The following is a 24,040-nucleotide window of genomic DNA, read 5'->3' on the forward strand; positions in this document are numbered from 1 at the left end:
TACTGTCTCCAAAAGTGATTTTGTAGAAAAGCTTCTGAATCCTTGAATGAACACATTCAATTTGATTCTGTGGGTGGTTCAGATTTCTAACGGGCAATCTGGCCATGAGCACAAACATCCTTAAACACTAGGCATGAACACACAGGAAGCCCCACAATGTTCAGAGAAGTATGCATGCATAAGGTGACTCATCACAACATCAGGGTATGTAAAGAACTGAAAACAACCCAATCTCTAGAAACAAATTATTTAATTACAATCAACATACAGTGATCAGGGTGTGGAGATCTGCACCAGAGAAAAGGCTCACCAGGTAAAGGTGTTGTCACCAAGCTTGATGTCCTGAGTTTGTTGATCACTGGAAACTATACAGGGGGAGGAGAGAACAGATTCCCAAAAGCTGTCATGTACCTCCAATGCACAGGCAGGCCCCCACATAAATACACAAACTGTAAAAACCTTCTTTTTAGGATCTGGAGGTCTAATCACAGAGAAATTTTATTTATTTATAAAACAAGAAGGAAGGGCTGGAGAGAAGGCTCGAGGCTCTTGCAGAGAACCTAAGTTCAGTTCCCAGTGCCCACCTGGCTGCTCACAACTGTCGGCATCTCCAGTCCCCGGCTTGACTCCGTCTTCTGGCCTCTGTGTGCACCAGGCACGAGTGTGATGCACATACACACATGTAAACATTCACACACACACACACTCACACAATCGATAAAGCAAGTCTTTTTGTTTCAGAGCTGAGTGTGGGAGCAGAAAACATCTCAAAGTCCAAGGCTTTTCTCCAAAGCTGTGAGCAGCAGTGTTCTCACTGGAGACAGTCAAGTGGGGTCTCCTTTCTTATACTTTGTCTCCATCATGAACCTCTTTTTACTTGTAGGAACTATGTTAGTGGTTCCTTCATGTCGACTTTAGTTAAAACTTAGAGATCAAGGGGATGCCTGATAACTCAGAACTGGCAATACTGTTCTTTTAGACCATGACACTGTTTATTGACTTAATATCCTTCCATTCCATGATAGTGCTCAATGCGTAACGTGAGCCCCTACATCAGGTTGCTCAAGAATGCCCCTCTAGGGTTAAGCTCTATTGGCTCTTCATTTTTTGCCTGACAGATCACTACAATAAAGGAAGTCACTGGGTTACTGCAAGCTGAGTAACTTCCAAACCTCAGTAAAAACCTTTCTGCAAAGGAGGAGTGGAGGGGGGGGGCTGGGAGGAGAGGAGGGAGGGAGAGAAAATGTTATCGGGATAGAAAAGAAATTAATCAATAAAAGAAAAACCTCACGGTGGAAAACAAAACAAATTCAAACCTGTGTTGCAATGCCAACGTACACACAGACGCACACTGAGTCCTCTTCACACGGCTCCTCCCTTGCTTCCCACAGGGTACAATGAGAAAACTCCCTATTGCATCTGCAACCCTATGTCGAGTCAGAGCTAAGGAAGAGACACACACTCAGTCTGATATTTATTTGGTGCTTTTGATTTGCAGTGTTGAATTATCATCACTAGCACACCTGCAACTCTTTGTGGTGTGTTCCATTAAGGGATTAAGTAAGTACAGCTCAGTCGCTTTCAAAGAAATCCAGCGCTTCTTAGTGTAATGTGCAAGAGGACATAAGTCTTGGGTCCTCTCCTAGGAAATAAATATTAACCATAACAATGTTCCGCCAATTGTTCCGTTGTCCAGGGAGGAGCACACACGGCCCCATGCAGTGCGTCAGAGTTCCTCTTTGAAATATCCCAGCTTTGCCAACGACATCTCCTTTCTCAACTGCATAACTTCCCAAAACATCTGATCAACTGCACAGACAGAGAAGAGACATGTAAATCATAGCATGTAATTACTGCTCAAGCCTCAAGGAAAATGTGAGCTTTGCTGAAATGCAAAGCTGGGCCTTTCCTCACACTGCGCACGTCTCACACACTTCTCCATGTTCCCGTGGGCACCCCAGCTTTACCAGCCATTAGGCAATACTCATTAGTATTGTCGTGATAAACACAGATAAAAGTAGGCATTTCAATGTCTAGAGTAAACGCTAATTCTGTTCCCTCCTTCAGTACGTTAATGCTCAGTTATCCAAAGGTGGTTGTTATTCAGCTGGTGAGTCTTCCTTGGATGTACTGGGGTGCTCTTCCTTGGATGTTTTATTCTCCCAGGACACAGAAGAGTCAGTAATGTTCCTTGAAGTGATAAAGGGAAGTTGTTTTGTATGGCTCAAATCAGAAATAAAAACCAATGTTGAGGTTCAACTGTACATTCCCATTGTCCACACTTCTTTTTTAAATTCCCAGTCCAAGTGGGGGAGGAGGGCTCTGTGCTTCAAGCAATACAAGGTCTGTGGTCAGCACGCGCTGACTCCTCAGTGGTCTCATCAGGGAGATCTGTCCCTAAAGCACATCTGGCAATGTCTGAAAACCCTTTTCACTGTTGTGTCTTGAGGTTCTACCGGTATCTAATGAGTAGAGGCCAGAGATGCTCTAAAATACGCTATAACACACCCAACCCCCCCCCACACACACACACACTCACACACACTCATAATTATCCAAGCTCAAAGTAGCAATACAAGAAAGTATTCATTATCTGAACTACTTATGGGAAGAAAGGGACCAGATTTTAACTTAAAACAAACATTTGCAAAGACACAATGAGATAACCTTGGGGAAAGAGCCCAACTTCCAACTCAAAATGAAAAGGATTCAATGTGGAGCTTGTGTGGTGGCTCCAGAGGCAGAGACAGGAGGATTCCTATGAATCTGAGGCCAGTCTGTTGTACACAACAAGTTCCAGAACACACAGAGCTACAGAGTGAGACCCTGTCTCAAAAGAAGAGTTTCCTGTGGCTCTTCTATGCAACGCCTAAAAGTAGGATTTGTATTGTACACGCATTCTGACTATAAGGTCAGGATGGTCTGCCTACTTGTGGTATTACGTCCATACTCGATGTTTGGTATCTTGTAGCGTTTGTGTTTGGGGGGTTAAGGTGGCCAGGCTGCAGTACAAAGGCCGAGCAACTGTGCCTTGGATTTAAGTGACCCTAATCCTTTTTTTTTTTTTTTTTTAAATACAAGGCTCAGATAATGAATAGGCTTTAAAATTAAAATTTTAGCTTTATATAAGGGCCCCACATGGTATATGCTGTATACTAGATACATGAAGTGCAAAAATAACAGAAACCAGTGGGAATATCACATCTGTCACTCCATTCAAGACACTTTCTTCCTATTTTCATGAAGCAAATTGTTTTCAGACTTCCCTCAAATCTTTTATTCTCACAAGGAGAAAATTTCCATCATATTATCCATCAATGGGTATTCACAAGATGTTATTAAAATTATAAAAACCATTACACATTTACAAACTACTTTTGTTTCATAGCCTTTTGCTCCAACATTAGAGATTGGTCCCATGCCTCCTTTATACATTAAAATTAATCATATGCAATTCTAAATAAATATGGCAGTTCGATATACCCGAGCCATAAGGACTGAATTGAGTCTTGGCCAGTCTAATTTTTCCATAAATTTTTTCACTCGTGTATGTGACTGAAAAGAATTAATCTTGCAGTACAGAAATATTTTCAACACCTATAAAAATCTACATGGAGAATTTCCCGCAATGTCAAATACAAAAAGACGGCTCTCCCTTCAGTCCTGAAACAGTCATGTGCACTCAGTAAGTGTGCTCTGTAGCCCTCAGGAGGCTCCAGCCTTCATGCTGGGTACTTAAGACTCTGGGTTACAGTCGTTAGCAACCCTGGAAGGCGACACTGAAATCTTAACACAACCGCAAGTCAGCGCATCCGTTTCTGCTGCTTCAGAATGCGGTGATCTCTCTGTTCAGAATCATCACATCAATGCCTTCTAAAGTCACACGTGAAAGTGGAAACCACAGGAAACCGACACTTGGCCCCTTACACTTCCCATCAATGAGAGTAAATCTAACCACTTGTAGAGCTTGCTCATTCTCACAGACACACCTCCAAGTACTGGCAACCAAACGGGGACTTCACTCTACCACTGAGCTACACCCAACCCAACGTTTTTGCCATTAACTTGCTTAAGCTGGCCTTGAACTCATCCTACAGTTCTTGATGGCCTTCAATCTGTTATCCTCCTGTCCCAACCTCCCAAGTAGCTGCCATTTAGTCCTTCAAGGGGTAAATGCAGTAAGCTCCAGACACCCTTTACATTTATAGTTTGACTTATCATATATCCCTGGCAAGGTAAAACTGGTTCTGCTCAAAACTCAAGAGGGAAATAAAAACATCATTTTTGGAAGACACATTTCTCCTCTAAAGCATCCACACATTTTTGTTAGAACTACAAGGGCAATTCACTGGGACCGCAGGTCCAACAGTTTGTTTCTGCACATTGCTTGTCCTGATTGGCTAAACTTCACCGTAAATGTTCACAATGAACTGAGAGCACTCACCATCCTGCTGTTTCACAAGCCCCTGCTGAATATACCGAATGTACGTAAAAAAGTTACACACAGAAGTGATCTAGGATGAAGGGAGAGGGGTCAGTACCAGTCAGTTTTACAGCAAAGCAAACATTATTAAACATCATGGTCGTGGTGTTACTTACCCTGTATCTGCAAAAAGGAGAAATATAGTAATAGTTGCTTGAGTCCCCTACTTTAATTCTGTGCTTACAGGACTTACTCTGGCCAGTGAGAGCACATTTTCTGCAAAATAACAAATTTCAATTTTGTTTTGTAATTAAAAGCATTTGCTCGCACGCGCGCGCACACACACGCACACACACACACACACACACACACATGCACACACACACACCTCTTTTTTTTTTTCACAAGTTGTCTCTTCATTAAGATAGAAAATATCTGAGAACCTAATGTGTGTCAAGCCTATTCTGGATGCTGGACCACCGTAATGAAAAGCACCAAGTCCCTGCCCTGTGGACTTATGTTCCTGTACAGGCTTAGGACCGTAACACTGAGCCTGCATCTGGAAACAGACACAGATGTTTTCCATACATGCCGTAGCTGAGAGCAAATCTACAAATGAGGCAGCAGCTGCAGGTCAGCACTCTGCCTGCTAACATAACTTCATCTTCCTCGCTGAAAAGAATCTAATCAAGATGACTCAAGTCTTAAAAACCATTGCTAGTGGTTTGCAGGGTTTGATTAGTAGGTTTGGCTGCATTTAGTATGCCACCTAAGAAGTTTAAAGAATAAGATTTCAGCAGGAAACCTTCATACCTGTGTGAGAGGTCCATCTCACACCATCCTTTCTACCTGCGGCCCTTCTGGCTGGATGAGTTCTTGAGGATATACTGTGGCTTACTCCCCTTGAAGGCCTGGCACCAAGCAGCCATTCACTGACCGCTCCCTAAGTGATGGGCCACTTGTCACCATGCCGTTCCACGAGGGAAGCAGGTTAGCAGGCTGGACTTTGCAGCAGCCTGGCTGTCAACCTAGTCAGCTGGGAACCTGAGCAGACACAACTACCAGTCTTTGTCAATGCAAGATTAGCACAGCTCTCAGTAAAATCAGCACCACAGCACCTGACGTGACATTACAAATTACACAACAGAGAAAAACAATATATATGAACTACATTAGATTTCAGTTCTACCTAAAGGAAACACAACCCAAATGTTCCTCCACATTAAGAAACCAAGTGTAAAATATATAATTTGGAACAGTGTAATTTTAGAGGTGGCCCTGCAAATCTCTTTGAAAAGACATTATCTTTTAATTCTTTTCAAAAAGATTACTTACTGTGCACACTTACACACACACACATGCACACACACACACACACACACACCTGCAAACTGCTTTATGCTCTGTGGCAATATTTCAAAGTACTAACTACTAGCTTAGGAAGGGTCAGAGGTCAGTAAATTTAAGTTGAAAGTCCTTGTACCTTGCAAAAAGTGTAACTTATTCAGAAGGAAAACAACCCTTTAATCAAAAAACAAACCAAAAAACCAAAACAAGTTATAACTAATTCTGAAAATTTATTTTTCTTTTAGCATCTTGTCACATTTTGAAAGGATTTTGCTAAATTTTCTCAGGGATTAATTTTTAGAATAATAAAATGAGAAGTCCCCTTCGCAGGGAGGACCAAGCTCTGGCTTGCCAAGTCCCCGCTCTGTTCTGTGAAGGGTCTTTCTGTGTGTAGGCATATGTTTCTTCACCCCTACTAAAAGTTTTTCTCCAACTGCCTTTAAAAACAGCATTTCTTTTTTTTTCCAGAGCTGAGGACCGAACCCAGGGCCTTGCACTTGCTAGGCAAGCGTTCTACCACTGAGCTAAATCCCCAACCCAAAAACAGCATTTCTTAGATGGCCATTTCTAAATGCTAACACAGTCAGTCAATACACGTTTGATTTGGGACTTAATGCTCGCCTGCCCTTCTCTCTGATGCTGTCGTAGAACACGCTACTTATTGCTCCTCGCTCACGCTGGGTGTATGGGGGAGGGGCTGGGCCCTGCCTCAAATGAATGTGCCAGGCTTTGCTGCGCCCCCCCATAGGAGGACTTAGGTGGGTCAAGGGAAAGTCGGGGGAGTGGGAGGAGGGGTTAGAGGGGGATCTGTGGTTGGTATGTAAAATGAGTAAAGAAAAATTTAAAAGAAAAAAAGAACACGCTACCACTGCAGTACTTTCCACAGCTCTGGTCTCGAGAGCTCAGACCCTCGCTTGTCTTGTCACATGGGGATGGCTGCACATAAATCCAGGTCCACAGCTTCTTTCAAGCCAGAACTTTCTCTACTAATTTCCAAGACGCTTCCAACCATTCTTCAAGTGGTTAGTCATCTCTAACTTCCTCCTTCTTCCAGCCCCAACCCCATCCAATTCTGGTCTTTCATCTGTCACATCTTTCTCCTTCCTCCCTGTCTTACCCATCCTCTCTCTCAACAGACTGTTTTCCTGTTGGATTTATCCAGTTCCACCCACACCCCAAACCCTGGACCAAATCTCTCTACCTCCTAGCTGGGAAGAGTGGCGCACACCTTTAATCCCAGCCTCGAGAGGCAGAGGCTGGCAGATCTGTGAGTTCCAGGACAGCCAGAGCTATATAGTGAGACCCTGTCTCAAACACACACACACACACACACACACACACACACACACACACACACACACACACACACCTCTCCACATCCAGGGGAGTCCCTAATCACTAGAGTGGTCATGCCTTTCTCAAAATTCTTACAGCACGGTGCCATTTCTTTAATCACATTTTTGAAACCTGGTCCCCAAGAGACGTGGCCGGGTCTTGACCTTGCAGTTTGTGTAACAGTGCGATACCTGAGCCAGCAAGATGGCTCACTGGGTAAAGGCACTAGCTGTAGAGTGTGAGTCTGAATTCAGTCCCTGGAAGCCACACAGTAGGGGCGGAACCAACTCCCACGAGTTATACTGTGACTTCACACCCACACCAGAACATTCTGCCCCACGGAAAGAAAAGAAAACGTACTAATAAAAAGAGAAGACCACCTCTCCCTTCAGTTCTACACAGAATATACATGTATGTCCCACAAATGCCTTCCCTGACCATCCCCATAACCACTGTATGTAAATTGCCCTCTAAATCGAACCTAATTGGTTTACTAAAACCATGTTAGTCCACAGCACCATTTGCCATCATTTGGAATATACTTTCATTATGTATAGTATGCGTGACATAATACAAGCAAATACAAATTCTGCAGTAAAAACTGCCACATATTATATTTAAAATAAGGTATGATTCAGATCTTCAAAGTATAGACATTGCTGTCATTATATCTGATTTTCCATTTCAGAGGCTGTAGGGCCAAAAGGAAACTATTTGGTGTTTGTAGAAATTAATACTATAAATTCCCCTAAAATTCAGGGGTCACTGAGGTCACAACACGACAACAACTCTGAGTAGATGTGAGGCTCCCAACACACTCAAGACCAGTTATACTAGCCAAGCAGACACGTGGTGCCAACACCCTGTAATCATCCTGAGAATGTGTGAGCAGCAACAGAGACAGCTCACCACCTCTCAACAGACTCACCAGGACCCAGCATCACAACAGCCTGGCGGGAGCTGAGGACCCCGTGAGCTCTCTGGGCTTCCAGTCTCCCTCAAAAGCTCACCCTGTCATTTTTAAAACGGAAGTTAAGGCACGATTACATGCTGGTTTGGGGCAAAAACCCTTCCCGGAGGTTTCAGGCCTTTACAGAGGACTGGGTGGGAAAACCTGCCCTGCTGTGAGATAGTTGCCCTCCCTTTGATAATTCATAATCTCCAAATACCTGTCACATGAGGAAGACCAAACGATCCACCGATTTCAGAATCTTTTGTAGAAATAATATGGAACATAGGTGTGGTGATGTATTATGTACCCTAATAAACTTGCCTGAAGATCACAAAACAGAAAAAGCCAGGCAATGGTGGCACACACCTTTAGCACTCGGGAGGCAGAGATCCATCTGGATCTCTGTAAGTTCAAAGCCACCCTGGACTACATGAGATTGACTCAGTCTAGGAGAGAAACAGAGCCAGGCAGTGGTGGCACACGCCTTTAATCCCACTACTGGGAAGCACACATGCCTTTAATCCCAGGAAGTGATGGCTGGGCGGAGAAAGGTACATAAGGTGTGAGGAGACAGGAACTAAAGGCTTTTCGGCACAAGCGTCCCCTTCGGCTAGAGGCCTTTCGGATAGAAAGCCTTTCAGGCTGAGGAGTTGGTGAGGTAAGAAGAGGTGGCTGAGGCTTGTTCCTTTGTCTCTCTGATCTCTCAGCACTTACCCCAATATCTGGCTCCAGGTTTTTTATTATAAGACCTTTAGAAAAATCCGTGTTACACGTAGGGACTATTTTTTAAATTATGTATGTATATATATCGGGTCTGTGTGTGGGTATGTTCACATAAGTGCTGGAGTCCACGCAGACCAGAGGCATCAGATCTGAGTTACAGGGATTTGGGGACTGCCTGATGTGGGCGCTAGGACTGAACTGGAGTTCTCTCAGGAGCATCAAGTGCTGCTAACCACTTAGCACCGAGCTGTCTCTCCAGCTCCTGGTGCCCTGTTTTGACTCCTGGTTAGACCAGTTCTAAGTCAGTACCTTCCCAAACTGGTTTTGATGGCAGTCCTAAGACCCAAGTATTTATACCAACTCAACTGTTCATAGATAACGCGTTCACTCTGTCAAAACCAAAGTTTGGCCAGCAATTCATGAGACGGACTGTGAAGCCCACTTCTTTCTCACCCTTAGCCCACCTGCATCCCCAGCGTGCACTCTGCTGCTGAGAGGATGCTTCTCTGGAGAAGCCCATGCCTACCTCTCGCCTAAGTCAGTACCAGTGGCCTTCTTCCCTTGGGTTCTTCTCAGCCTCCACAGCCACACTGAAATCTAAGAATGCACCACCTTTCTCTTGATGAACCGTGCACACACCTTTCTTTACCAAACAGACCACAACTTTGTCGGGGGAAATAAGCTTAACTTTGAAGAGCACCAATCCCATCTGGGGATTCGTCTTTGGGCCACAGACACCAAGAAGAGACTGAGGAGGAGGAGAACAATCACATTTACAAGACGCAAATGAATAAACACAACACCACAACACAAACACCTTGGAGAACTCACTCTTCCCCACAAGGCGTGGGTGTGAAAACCTACTTTGGTCCTCCACATTCCACAGCGGAAGCCTTCACGAATCGGATGGGCTGCAGCCCCACGGGTTCGATGCTTAGAGTGTTGTTCTCCACTGCCTCCAGGACAGCTGAAGCCAGCTTAAGACAAAAACCAACAACAAGAATTAAATGCTGGCAGAAAAAAAAAAAAAATCAAAATCAGGTAGTAAGTATAAGCTTGTCTTCCTTCAATTTCACAAACTTGGCCTCAGCCACCACCAAGAAGGGAGAAAAAGCTCCAATCACAATCTCAGTTGAATTCCTTTCATAATTCAAGCAGTTATGATGGGCAACCAAGTCACAGTGGAAGAAGTTCTTGTATTAACGGGAAGAGGATTAAAGGTATTAATTCCAGTCTCTATCCATTCCTTACCCAAGATTACACAGCCACACAAAAGCCACTTCAAAATTAACATCCTAATGCTATATCCTACTAAATTCATACAATAAATACTAGTCCTTTATATTAGCAATATGTACCAATTTTACCTATGTATTTTCTCAACTTGTATTTACAGGTATAAAAATCTATAAGAAAAAATTAACATTTTTTTCCCCAGAAGTCTCCTCTGATAAACAGGAAGTAAGAGGTCTGGGTTCCTCCTGGGGAGGTTACCAGCACAGTGAATGGTAGGCAATGCAGGCCCACACCCACTCAGTACAGTGCACATCTGCAATTCTCCTTACAAGGACGCTACAGCTTGATCTTCAGAAGGCTTAGATAAGACTCTCACGACTGAATTCCTTAAACATTAGTTGACAGGCTATGTTTGGAGACAAACTTGTCACATATAAGAGCAAACTCACATTATGACTTTACAGCTGTCTATGATTTATATACTACCTGATCCTCTGAAATGTTTTTAATCTGCCTACTTCATTCTTGCTCTTAATTCTGCAACAAGGGCCAAGTTAGCATTGTTTTTCCTGCTTATTTATGAACCTATTTCTGTTCTGGCTTAGGTTCCATCTTGGCAGTGGTAGAGATCAAATTCAGGCCCTGAAGAGACTAGCCAAGCCCTTCACCCTGAGCTACACCCCAGCTCCGCACACATACTTATTGTGTGCTGATGAGTCCAGCAACTCCCTGTAACAGCGTGTGTACAGAACGGCTGAAACTGAAAACTGAACATGGGTGTATAAAACAAGCAGCAAGCCCTCCTTCCATACATGGATCTACACATCACACTAACACATCTCAGTGTTTCTGACCCTCAGCAAGAGAGAAGGAAAGTGTTCAGAACAGCAGTAATCACATGACATTTCATAGGAATTTATTACATGTAAGACATTAAAATATGGAACAATGACAGTAGAAAGTACAGAAGATCTATTAAAATGAAAAATATATTACCTCACTTTTTGCAAATGTTAAGCATGGAAAGATATCTTCCTGGTAGATTTTGTCTAAGAAAGGGCATGTTCTATCCATCGTGGGCTCGTCCTTCCAAGATCTGAATTCATTATACAGAGATAAATCAGCCTAATAAACCAGAACAAACACAAAACAACTTTAAAAAGAACAAATATGAACCATCTAATAAAATCAAACCCTAATTTAAACATTATTAAAAGGAAATGTTCATTTAAAGCAATAAAAATTCCATCATCCTGTAATACACAATAGCAATTTTTCTTTAAAAAATGGTTAACTGAGTCTTTGGGTATGTCCCCTCTGGTGTTTAAAGATGTTGCCATCATCTGTACCTCATGAGTCTCCAAATACTGCGGCTACTCTCTTCCCCCATCTGAGGGTCCCTCTATATACCCCAGCTCTCTGGAAGTCACTGTGTGAGCAGGCTGGCCCCGACTAGGCTCCTGCCTCTGCCTGACCACTCCACCCAGCAATACCGGGGCTCTCTGAAGACAAAGACTGCCCTGAATAGAAAGGGCATTGCTGACCAGTCTTTTCTGAAAATTATCAATCCAGAGCCAAGGAAATTGTTTATTACTTTATTTAAAGTGAAAAAATTGAGTCTGACCTGTGAAATCTAGTGTGGGGTGAAAACTGAGATCGATTATTCTTTAATAAAGACAGTCCTAAAAGGATGGCTGAAATACCCGTTAGTGCCAGCCAGAGGGCAAAGAGCAGCAGCATGCACACACTGCTGCGCTGACCTCCTTAACTACCCTGCAGCAGCAGTAATCAGCCATGCCTCCTCCTGGCCAGCCTCTTCCTCTCTCCTTGGACTCAGTGTGACCTAATTCCTCTTCTCTGCAGACCCTCAGATCCCCTCAGCCTACCTAGCCCACTCGAGGCCACCAGCCCACACACAAGGCACACGCCCCACACACAAGGCACACGCCCCACACAGGGCCGCACCCTCAGCCTTGCAGAGCTCTGGGCCACACTTGCAGGTGCTGAATACCCTGTGAACTCGCACTGCGGGCTGGTGCTGGCCTGGTGTAGATTAACCAGAGCTGCAGTGCCCATCAAAGAATGAGAGGCTGGGGGCACCGTACTCTCCTAGACATTAAAGGTGAATAATGGCAACCTCAATGTGTTCATTTTTCATCCCCATTCATGTATTTCTTGAGTCAAAGCTAAAGGCAAGAGGATAAAACATTATTAAGAGATAAATATTTAGGATTTTCAAATTCACTTGTGAAGTTAATTGAGAAAATAGAAATAAGACCCAGAGCAGGAAAGTGAATAATAATCAAAGGAAAGATTCTGGCTTAAAGGCAATAATTGAAAAGCTGACTCTTGCAGGAACCATGGTTCCCTAAGTACTTTATAAACACTTAATCCTCTGATTTTGCAAGGCTGATATGACCCCAGTTTACAGATAAGGCTAGGACTTAAAGAGATAAAGCTGCTTCCCAAAGCCACACAGTGTGCCAGCTGGTTTCTCTGTCAACTTGAAACACGCTAGAGTCCCCTAAACGGAGGAAACCGCAACTGAGAAAATGCCTCCACAGATAAAATTGTAGGCAAGCAAGCCCAAGGGGCATTTTTTAATTTGTGATTGACTGGGGAGGGCCCAGTTCATGGTGTGGGTGCCGTCCCTAGGCTGGTGGTCTTGGGTTCTATAAGAAAGCAGGCCCAGCCAGGCGGTGGTGGCACACGCCTTTAATCCCAGCACTCGGGAGGCAGAGGCAGGCGGATCTCTGTGAGTTCGAGGCCAGCCTGGGCTACAGAGCGAGATCCAGGACAGGGTTCCGATCCTTAGATGATGAAAAATGACATGGAGGCAAAAGCAAAGTTAACGCTTTCCTCCCCAACCTGCCTTTGGACAAGGTGTCCCATCAGTGATCGTGACCCTGACTAACACACACAGTTAGACCCCAAAGCCCTGCACTGTGTACATGTCTGCACACACATGTGTCAAAAGCTTTCAGAACACCATTTCTATGACTGGACAGCCCCACCATGTATTTTAGAATTACAGACACATTCCACTTTATTTCAGATAAACGATCCTAGAACAGGGGTTCTCCACCTTCCCAATGCTGCGACCCTTGAATCCAGCTCCTCATGTAGTGGGGACCCCCAACCATGACATTACTTTCATTGCCACTTTATAACTGTCACTTTGCTACTGTTATGAATTATCATGTAAAGATTTGGGTTTTCTGATGGTCTTAGGTGACCCCTGTGAAAGGGTCAGTCAACCCTAGAGGGGTTGTGACCCACACGTTGAGAACCATTGTCCTAGGGCATACTTCAGTCAAACCGTGATTTCTTTTGTGTAATAAAACTTCCTGTCATTTCCACAAAGCATCAGGATATAAAGTGTACCCAGAAATCAAAAGTGGGCACACGTTGCCTATTCATATGCATTTCAAAAATAGAGAAGCCTTTAAAATGGTGAGAAGCCATCTAAAAAGTTCTACTGTAAGCAACAGGAGAAAATACATTACAGTTACTAAGTCAAAACTACAATAAAAGCTAAAATTCTTTAAAAGTACACTTATTTAAAGCCAAAGAAATCAGATTTAAAGTAACTGCTAGAGAAGTGTGTTAGATATATTTAACAGAAACAAATATGAATTTCAGATTTTGCTACATTTGGGGTTGGATAAGAACTAAACTTTTCCGGTTACCATATTCCTTCTAGTAGCTGAACAACGGTAACTCACTTACAATAGTTAACCTTGGTGATTCAATCTAGTAATTCCTGGCTTCTACACACAAATTAACTGAATAAACACCAACAGCTTCTTCAGCATGGATTAGCTCAAGCTCAACAATGAAAACAGCTTTTAAGAAAATGAGGATCCTCCCAGAATTCTTGATCAACCCCCTTAGAAACAGTTCCATCACAAATGATAATAAAACTAATAATGTTTAATAATTATGTAATTCCTATTCTATGCATTTCAGAATACACAGTATCTAAGTTATCGCTGTGTATTTTAGAACGTGAGGCTCCTATTATTTCTGGGTTCCGTTTGTTTTCTTGTTTAATTATTTGAATCAACTCTAGGACATTCATACTGTTGTAAAATTCTGCTTCTCTCAGATTTTGAATAAACAGAGCTATTAGTAATCTTTAAGAAAATCATCTGATTCTCACATTCTTAGACTTCCATTTTAATACTGCACTAGTGGGACACTCCGACTAGTGAGGACGGGAAGGCTTTCCTTTACACAGCACACGCCTGCTTCTTCCCTGAATGAAAATCTGAACTGCAGAAACTTACCAGGTCTGCAGCGGGGACTCCAAGGCCAGCCAGCAGAGAGCAGGAGGGAAAGGCCCCTGACAGCAGCCAGCTCTAGATAAAGCCTCCCCCATCTTAATATTTCATAGTTTGTACTAAAAATATTTGGTGGCAAAAAAAAAAAAAAAAAAAAAGATCACAACAGACACCTCCGTGACGGGAAGCGACAAGTCGGAGGGGACCGTCCTTGGCCAGTTACCTCTTTGCAGTCTTTCACAAGTGGCTGGATCACACTGAGGTCCTGATGGCTGCCACTCATGGCGCTGCTGGTACTTTTATTCCTGGTGTGACCCCTTTTAAAAGGGGTCTTTCCCGCCGCCAGAGGCTCCTGTGTCGGGGACGTTGGAGAGCTGGACAACACGAGTGTCTTCAGTGCGGCCACTTCGGCCTGAAGTACGTCAATCTTGAAGAGAAATGAGCCCCGTCACACACACAACATGCTTTATGACAGATGTGGCCGAATGTCAGCAATTTGGTCAACACACTTTCAAGGACAGAAATAAGCTCAATTTGTATATTCTGTGGGGTAACGGAAGGAAAGTAATCCAAGTTTTTTGGGTGTCCATATGGCTTGGATTCAACTGCCAGCAATGTCAAAAGAAAAAAATGTAAATGGTCAAAAAAACCCTAACATTAATATGAATTTTCAAAATCATTAAGATATATTAGCTTAGGGGTTAGCTGTATTCCTAAAATAATGAAATCTATTTAGGTGTCTTTTTTTCCAGTGTACTAAGAAAATAAGTATTGACTTTTAATTGTGACTTGAACCCTTTTATGTGATTTACGCAGTTTTACGTAAGTTGGCTGTGACACAAATGCACCAGTGTTCAGTGTCAATGGTACCTATGTGCACCTAACTATTTTCTCGTTCATGGTTTTTGCAGTTTCCAAACGTAAAGTAAGCATCGTTTCTCCCATCAGAACACGGTTGCTAGGCACCGTGGAAACAGGGATGACTGACATCTTCCCAGTCCAGGACTAAGGCAGTGAGACTCACTTTCCCTTGGGCTTCCTTCAGCTGCTTTTCCGCCGTGGCCTGCTTGACATTCGCTTCCCTCACCATCTTGTGGGCTTCCTGAAAAAGTCAACACCTCACGTTGTGGGGACGACCTGTGTTAGCATGCATTTTCAAAGCACGTTTCTGCAGCTACCCCTGACTGAAACAAAGACATACCGCCGAGCTCTACCCTGGAACTAAGTTTTCAGTGTCCTCTCCAGGAAAAGCAGCTGGCATTAGACGAACAAGAAGGTAGAATGTGGACCAGACACTCTCCACTTAGCATCTATTAGCCACTGTGGCAGCCAGGGTGGGTCCGAACAATCCAAAAAATACCTGTGACCGTTAAATGGACAGAGGATGTCTGCAGGGCAAGCAAGTGTGTTTGCAACTAGGGATCTGTAATCCAATCAGGGTACACACACCTATTGTTAAGTCTCAGAAAAAAAAAAATATATGAAAGGAATGAGTAAAAACTGTGAACACCCCAACCACAGGAGCGACAACTGAGGAGTTTCGGTTAGTCGTAAATATCTACTCATGATGTCTCTTTATGAGGGACTGTTCCAGGGGTGCTGTTCCAGGTTCTCGCAACGTACCAGGAAAAGAGACAAAGGCCCTGCTCCTGAAGAGCACATGCTCAGGGAACGTTCTAACAACCACAAAATTGGGCTAATAATCCGGATTTTATTATAAGTGAAAGATGAAGTCCTTTTTTTAGAGAAAAAGAATAACATGATCTCATAAAGATTATGCTTTTGTGCACAATAATCTGCACAGGAGATTAAATGGATCTGAACAACATGGGATTTAAGAGTTCGTATTTCAGAACTTTAATATATCCAAAGGAGATTAAGATATTTAATAAACATGCAGTCTGATGACTACTGAGGCCTGTGAGCTGCCGAGTGGCAAGGTGGAAATCTCCCTCAGAGGGGCCATGGCACTCACAGCAGCTCATTTGCTCTTAGGGTACATGGAACTGCACAGACAGCTGCTCATTTGTCTTGTGAACATGAACCTCAATGACATTAAATAATCGAATGTTCACTATCAATGATCTATAATGAAATGAGATGAACCACAGATATACTTCATGCACCATTACGCTGCTTATCTGGCAAAGTCCTTAAGAACTGTCAGATGTAGTAAGTTTAGCATTTTCCTTTGGAAAACAACAGTTGTTGCAGATTTGCTGAATTTCTCTGGGATAAGTTGGGGCTGCCAAAAGAAGACTATCTGGCAGATATTTTCAAAATAATAAACCTGTCTACTCTGACCTCTCCTAAGATAAGAAACACTTAACTCTAAATTCAGAAGACACTAATGCCAGACAGAGGACCTGCTGAACTGGCTGGCAATGGACTCAATGTCAACTCTGCAATTTGAATACTTGAATCAAACTTCTGAGAGAGGAGACCTGGAAGAGCTAACTTTTAAAATGTCCTTGAAAGCATCCCAGAGAGAAGGAAATAAGTGAACAGCTAGAACCAAGGTGAGGAGAAAGCCCAAAGGGAGATATGAGGTGACCTTTCCAGTTGCAAGTGGGATACTGTGAAAGACGCACAGGTGTAAGTGATGTCCCCAAGAGGAGGGTGCTAGCCTTCGGCAAAACCATCTGAGGAGATAAAGCATATGGCGTGGGTCTGCCGATCAACAACATGTCAGAATGCAGGATTCCTAACTGTTGGGGTTATTTTCTTTCACTGTCTTTCTGAAGGTGAGATGGTATGGGCCCTATTACACCAGGGCTTCCCCAACTTTCTCCACTTGAGATGCCGAGAACACCACTTCTAGTACAAAGTGGCAGAAGTGTGTTTAGGACCATTTCAGAAATGGTTAAAATTGTTTTTTAGACACGGAACTTTTATTACAAATTTCTTCGACAACTTGATATGTGTGTGCAATGCATTCTGGCTACTTTCGCCCCACCCATCCTCTCTCCTCCTACCCGCCACCTTCCCTGTCAAAGTCCCTTCTCACATTCATGTCTTCGCACACGTGACATCTATGTGCCCACGTTCTGAACTAGCCTCTGGGTCCTGGTGGGCTCACCTGTGTACGAGTGGTACGCAAGTAACGAGAATTAGTTTCCTCAGAACCCGGCAGGAGCCAAGAGTTCACCAGGGTGGGGGTCAGTCCCGTGAGCCCCTCCCAGCCCATGCTGAGCTGGTGACAGGCCTAGACTTGTGCAGCTCCAGGGCGTGAACACAGCATTTCTGCAGCCCTCCTCCGGATCTTCTGGCTCTTACTTTTTTTTGAACTTTTTTTTTTGGGAGGGGAGGGGATAGCAGTCATTTCTTTTGTGCTGTTATTTACTTTTTGTTTTGTTTTTACATCCCAAAGTTTCCCCTCCCGTCCCTCTTTGCAGTCCCCCCCCACTTCCGCCCCACTCCTCTGTTTCTCTTCAGATAAGGGCAGGCCTCCCTCCTGTGGATCAGCCAGCCATGGTACATCAAGTTGCAGTGAGACTGGGCACCTCCTCTCCTATTAAGGCTGGATGAGGCAATCCGGTAGGAGGAAAGTGTCCTAAAAGCAGGCAACGTAGTCACGGATAGCCCTGTTCCCACTGTTAGGTGTCCCACAAGAGGACCAAACTACACAGCTGTCACGTGTACGCAGAGGGCCTGGGTCAGTCCCGTGCAGGCTCCCTGGTTGTCGGTTCGGTTTCTGTGAGCCCCTACGAGCCCTAGTTAGTTGATTCTGTGGATTTTCTTGTGGTGTCCTTGACCCCACAGGGTCCTATAATCCTTCCTCCCTCTTCCACAGGATTCCCAGAGCTCTGCCTAATGTTTGGCTGTGGGTCTCTGTATCGGTTTCCATCACCAACTCCTCTTTTTAATGTCTTTTCTTTTAAATAAAATGCAAGCCAACACTTGAAACAGCAATTTTTCTCTTTTAAATTCTTTTTTACATTTCTTAATTTATTTTGTGAGGGCCCATGGCGTGCATGTAGAAATCAGAGAACAACTTGCAGAAGTTAGTTCTCCATTTCTACCATATGGGTCCCAGGGATAGAACTGGGATCGGGCTTGGTCGCAAGGGTCCTCACCTGCTGAGCCACCTTGCTAGTCCTACAAACAGCAATTTCTAAAAGTCAAACTTTCTGACAATATAATCCCAACACACACTAGTTGGATACGTAAGTCCTCAGGAATGATGTAAGAAGAACATATTTTAAATTTTTGCAATTATCTGACTGGTGATGTTGAACATCTTTTCATATACCTTCTGCTATGTGTGCTTCTCTTTAGAGAAAGTCTGTTCGATGCTGACCGCTTTTTATTGTACTGTTCATTTGATATTCTTACATACACTGAGATTATCTCCTTGTCAGACACACTCTGCAAATGTTTTCCCACCCACTGCACAGCATGTTAATTTTGGTGACTGGTGTGTACAGGTTTTAGTTAGATGCAATTCCATTTGTCTGTTTTTGTTCCATTTTCTGAGCTTTTGGTTTCATATTTAAATAATAATATTATTATTAATTAATTAATAAAACACCTATCCAGACCAATGTCAAGAAGCTTCTCCCGAGTGTCTGCTAATGTGGCTTCAGGTCTTATAATCCAATCTATGGGGTTGTTTCTAGTGCAAGGGTTCAGTTGCATTATCTGCGTGTGTGTGTGTTTTACTGAAGGTACTGTCCTTTCTTCAGCAGGTGTTTACTGGCCCCTCATTAAGAATCAGCTGATTATAATGCACAGACTCATCTCTAGGCTCCACTCAATTCCACTGGTCTACCCATCTTTCGTCTTTTCAGTGACACCGCACTGAACACTGGAGCTTTGTCATGTATTCTGAAATCAGTAAACGTCAAGTATCCAGCCTTACTGCTCAAACTGGCTGTTTGGCTCTTTTGTAGATCCATGTGAATTTCAGGATATTTTTCCTATTTCTGAAAATACTATAACTGGGATTTTGATAGTGACTACAGTGAACCTATAGATCGCTGGTTACACAGAAATTTAACTAATTCTTCCAATCCATGGAATGATTACTTCTTTAATTCCCTTCATATCAACCTACCATAAATTTCAGTGTACAAATCACTTGTTTCTAAGGAAGCAATTCTTGTGGATGCTTTTGGAAAACTGTCTTTAATTCCTTTGTCAGATCACCTGCTGTATATCGAAATACTACTGACTTTTTTTTAATCTCAAACTTTATAAAGTTCATTTATCAGTTCTGTTTTTATTGCTGAATCTTTTGGCTTCTCTATATAAATGATAATCATCTGCAAACCTGTTCTGACTAGGATTTAGTACCACATGGCATCCTTGGCTTGGACCAGAGCACAGAGGAAATACTTTCAGTTCCTCCCAGTGATTACGATGCTGCCTATGTTTAATACTTGTCCTCAGTGTGTGGAATAACATTCCTTTAATTTGTTAAAAATTATCATAAACTAATGTTGACTTCTGTAAGATGCTTTTTCTCCATCTGTTGAGACAATCCCATGGTTTCTATCTCTTATTAATGGAGTGTGTTACACCAATTGATTTGCTGATGTCGGACCATCCTTGCATTCCAATAATAAACCCTATTTGGCCATGGTATATGGTTCTTGTCATGTGCCGTTGAACTCAGCTTGGGAGTATTTCACTGAAGATTTTTGCGCCTTAGTGTGTCAGGTCTACTGGCCTACAGGGTTTTTCTCATGACATCTTCCCTGGCTTTGCCATTACAGTAATATGGACTTTATCAAATGTTTTTAGAAGTGTGCTCCCTTTTATTTACATTGTTTTGCTTTGTTTTTAGCAGATGTTTGCTATTTTGTTTTACTGTCTGGTAGAAGTCACCTGTGAAGCCATTCTTTGCTGTGTTTGTTACTGACTCAGTGTCTGCCATTGGTCTCCTCTGACTTTCTATGTCATCTTGATCCCATCTTGATAAACTCTTTATTTCTAAGAATTTCCCCATTTCTTCTAGAGTATTTGACTGGAGTGTGATTTTTCATATAGGACTCTTGTGACTTTATGAAATCTTCATCTGTCTCTTTTTCCGCCACTTTTTAAAGCTTTCTCTTTTTTCCCTCGGTCTAGTAAAGGTCTTGGTTATTCCTTTTTTTCAAAAAAGCAACTCTTAGTTTTGTTGATATTTTCTTTTTTGTCCTTGTTTCTATAACCACTACAGACTCCCTGTTACCTCCTTCCTCTTGCTAACCTGGGGCTCGGTTTGTTCTTTTTCAAGTTCCTTGAGGTCTGACGTCAGGTCGGGTGTCTTCTTGTGTTCTCTGTGGGCATTACCGTTACACAGTTTTCTCAGCAAGGCTTTTGCTGCATCTCACAAGCCTTTACTATGCTATGTTCTCAGGGTTTGTGTCAAGAAGTTTCTCAACTTCCTTTTCAATTCCCTCTTTAACCCCACAGTTCAAATTGTCTTAGCTTTCACATACTTGTGTATTTTTCTGTTTTATTGTTGATTTCTAGTGAGCTGTCACTATGGCTGCAAAAGATTCTGGGAATCTTTTCTTTTTAAATTTATAATTAATGCTTCAATGTAACATGAATTACTCCAGACAATATTTCATGTACACATGAGAAGAATGTGGATTCTTTTGTCATGTGGGAAGTTCAACGTATGTCCATAGGTACATCTGGTCTAACGCTACCCAACCTACTGCTTCTTTTATTTTCTATCTAAACAATGTATCTATTAAATACAAGGGGTATTAGCGTCTCCTACAATTACTACATTGCTGTTTCCCCCTTCAGCTCTGATAGTATTTGCTTTGTACATCTAGGTGTTTTGTTGTTGGGTACATATTTAACTGTATCATCTAATCAAACTGATCTTCTGTCATTATGTAATGACCCTGTCTTGTTTTGCTTTGTTTTTTTTTTAACCCTGTCTCTTAATGACAGTTTTGAAATTCAAATACAACAATGCTTGTTCTCCTTACCAGTTGCACAGAAATCTTTCTCCATCCGTTCACCTTCAGGCTGTGTGTACATTTTGATTGGAGAATTTGGTTTGTTTACATTTAATGTAATTATGGTAAGGTACAGACTTACTTGCTTGTTACATTTGTACTTACAGACTTGTTGTCCATTTGTGTCCTCTCTATTTTGTAGTTTCCTTGTTCTTCTTTTCTCTTGCTCTCTTCATTGTGGTTTGGTGGTATGAGCGTGTGAGTGTGTGTGTGTGTGTGTGTTGGTATACTTTGATTCTTTTCTCTTTTGTATATCTATGTGTTGGTATACTTTGATTCTTTTCTCTTTTGTATATCTAATGTACTTTTTATTGATTATCAGAATTCAAACTAAACAGTTCCCCATTATAACACTGATTTCAGCTTATTAACTTTAACTACCTGCAGATACTTTAAGATATGCTAATCCACCTTACAGTCTCCACAGTCATGAGCCAGGTCTTTACAAGAAGTGTCTCTCTCTATCTCTGTCTGTTTCTCTGTGCCAATGACACTGCTATCTAGAGTCAAAGCAAAGCTGGGTAGAAATCTTGGTCCTGAGGGCAAGCTGGAGCTGAAGAGCTGTGCCACCTGTTCCTCAAATCACCCTGCGACAATGACTACCCCTCAAGGGTTTGCAATCATAAAAGAAAATACAAATTAAACAAAGTAGCCCCTAAATAACTGGTAAAATTTAGAACTCAAGTTACTAACCTCTCCTTTTACACATATGTGTTTAAACCACCAGATACTGAGAACCTATGGTATTCTATTTTCTCTTTACACTATTTTAAATTAGGGACTACATTTCCTTATTATAATTAAAGATTATGTTCTCTGTCTTGCTTAGAAGGATTATGAGCACACACGAAGCTACCATGTCCTTCTCAAGATTCCTTCACAACCACTTCCATCAACACATGAAACTGAGATGTTGCTCTTGGCCACACGAGAACAGACCAACCTCAAACAGACTAGCTGTGAGCTCCTCCAGCTCCTGTCCGAGTTGATCTCGCACTTTCGAAAGCCTCTCACATTCTTCATCTTTCAACTTCAATTCCTACAAGAAATGGATAATTTTGTTTTAGATCTCTTCAGTCTGATATGAGAGTGTATCAACTGCAGAATAGTTATTAAGCAAATGGTAAAATAGTTACACCATCTCCTACATGTTCCTACTGAAAATCCCTAGTCCCTGCTAGATGGAAGACAACTCTCCAGTAACAACTAATCCCAACATGTTACATTAGATCTCTTCCGTGAAACATCCTGAGACTGAATATAACACATTAAAAAAAAAAAACACTATTTCCCCTTCAGCTTATCTCTGAAGATGCTTATTTCTGTAAAGCATGTGCTTCTTTCAATTTTGCATATCAGTGCCAATAAAATTAATTACTTTCTAAAGTTTATTTGGAGGAGACAGATGGCTCAGTCAGTGAAGTCCCTGCCACAAAAGCACAAGGACCCGAGTTTGGACCCAGAACCCATGTGAAACAGCCAGGCACAGCAGTGCACATCTGGAATCCCAGCACCGAGGAGGCAGAGACGGGCAGATCCTACAGCTCCCTGGCTAGCCAGCCTGCAAACAGGTTGAGTCCACACTCAGTGAGAGACAAATACGGAAGAGCACCTAAAGAAGACACCCTTGTGAGCCTCTCATCACCACACTTTTGCACATGCATGCACATCTATATGCATCATACACACACACACACACACACACACACACACACACACACACTATTATTGTATTCAAACATCAAAATAATTAATGACTAGTCTTGTGACGGTGAGGGCAGCTTAGGTTTTCAATCTCCCAAGGGCAATTCCTGAAACCCAAACAACCTAAGATTGTCAGCCTGATGATAAATCCTCAACAGAACTTGGTAGAAGAGAATCCTCGCAAAGCTCAGGATATAAGGGAATGTGTCCTTACTGAGCAGGAGTAAGTGAAGTAAAGACTCAGACCCACAACTCATTACAAAGTCCGCAAAGTATGAGACTATCACCTTGGAGAAAACTGGAAAAAAGCAGGAAGGTTCCCCAGGCCGCACCAGCAGTTCAGCCAGCCCCATGTGCCATCCTTAGGCATCGAGCTGCTAGGAAACTCTTAACCACTCACACACGGCAGGAGTAGAGGGTGAGGGGCCTCTCCCAGCACAGCCTTACACTGAGGGAAAGCCTGTTCAGGAAACCATCAAAACTCTGCAGGCAGGCTGAGACAGGGCTCTGATCTAATAGTGGGATGCTGAGAGGGTAAGACCGCCCCCCAAGACACACTGCCCTAGAGAAGACCTGGCTGGACAAGGCGTAACTCTCAAAGAAGGAAGGACACACTGGCCACCCTGCTCCTTCACCCGAACCTCCGAATACTCCGCTAGAAACTCAAGTTACATGCACATGAGAAACAAAAATGGATAGGCAAAGTTACAGTTCAACAGAAACGAGACGTTCTGGTGTGCTGTACAGCAGGCTGACTAAAGAAAAATGCGCTGAACATTCCAAAGACTCTAATGAAGGACTTCAAGAACTTTGTCGGGGTTGGGGATTTAGCTCAGTGGTAGAGCGCTTGCCTAGCAAGCGCAAGGCCCTGGGTTCGATCCTCAGCTCCACATACAAAAAAAAAAACTTTGTCAATAGAAAATTGTGAAGAACTAGATATGCTTAACATGATTTAACATGACACAACATACATATGTATGAAACATAACAGTGATATATTAATGTGTATGATTTTTATGTTTTCTGTCTGTTAAAAACTTGTAAAATCCAAGTTACCTATAAGGGAGAAAAAAAT

At 42.7% G+C, this 24,040-nt stretch overlaps 1 protein-coding gene across 2 annotated transcripts in view; it reads right to left on the reverse strand.

Moving 5' to 3' along the window:
* Positions 1-1,461: 1,461 nt before the first annotated feature.
* The window catches only part of LOC118571103 (RAB3A interacting protein), a 43,321-nt gene continuing 20,742 nt past the window's right edge, over positions 1,462-24,040 (reverse strand). For both annotated transcript variants that reach the window (XM_036170012.1, XM_036170011.1), the window contains exons 5-12: positions 22,205-22,300; positions 15,324-15,401; positions 14,523-14,726; positions 11,013-11,141; positions 9,645-9,757; positions 4,600-4,699; positions 4,445-4,514; positions 1,462-1,809 (exon numbers count right to left, since the gene is read on the reverse strand). In XM_036170012.1, coding sequence (XP_036025905.1) covers positions 1,727-1,809; positions 4,445-4,514; positions 4,600-4,699; positions 9,645-9,757; positions 11,013-11,141; positions 14,523-14,726; positions 15,324-15,401; positions 22,205-22,300 — 873 coding nt within the window. In that variant the 3' untranslated portion in view covers positions 1,462-1,726. The remainder of the gene's footprint in view (positions 1,810-4,444; positions 4,515-4,599; positions 4,700-9,644; positions 9,758-11,012; positions 11,142-14,522; positions 14,727-15,323; positions 15,402-22,204; positions 22,301-24,040) is intronic.

This window comes from Onychomys torridus, chromosome 20, assembly GCF_903995425.1.
Source record: "Onychomys torridus chromosome 20, mOncTor1.1, whole genome shotgun sequence".
Classification (NCBI taxonomy): domain Eukaryota; kingdom Metazoa; phylum Chordata; class Mammalia; order Rodentia; family Cricetidae; genus Onychomys; species Onychomys torridus.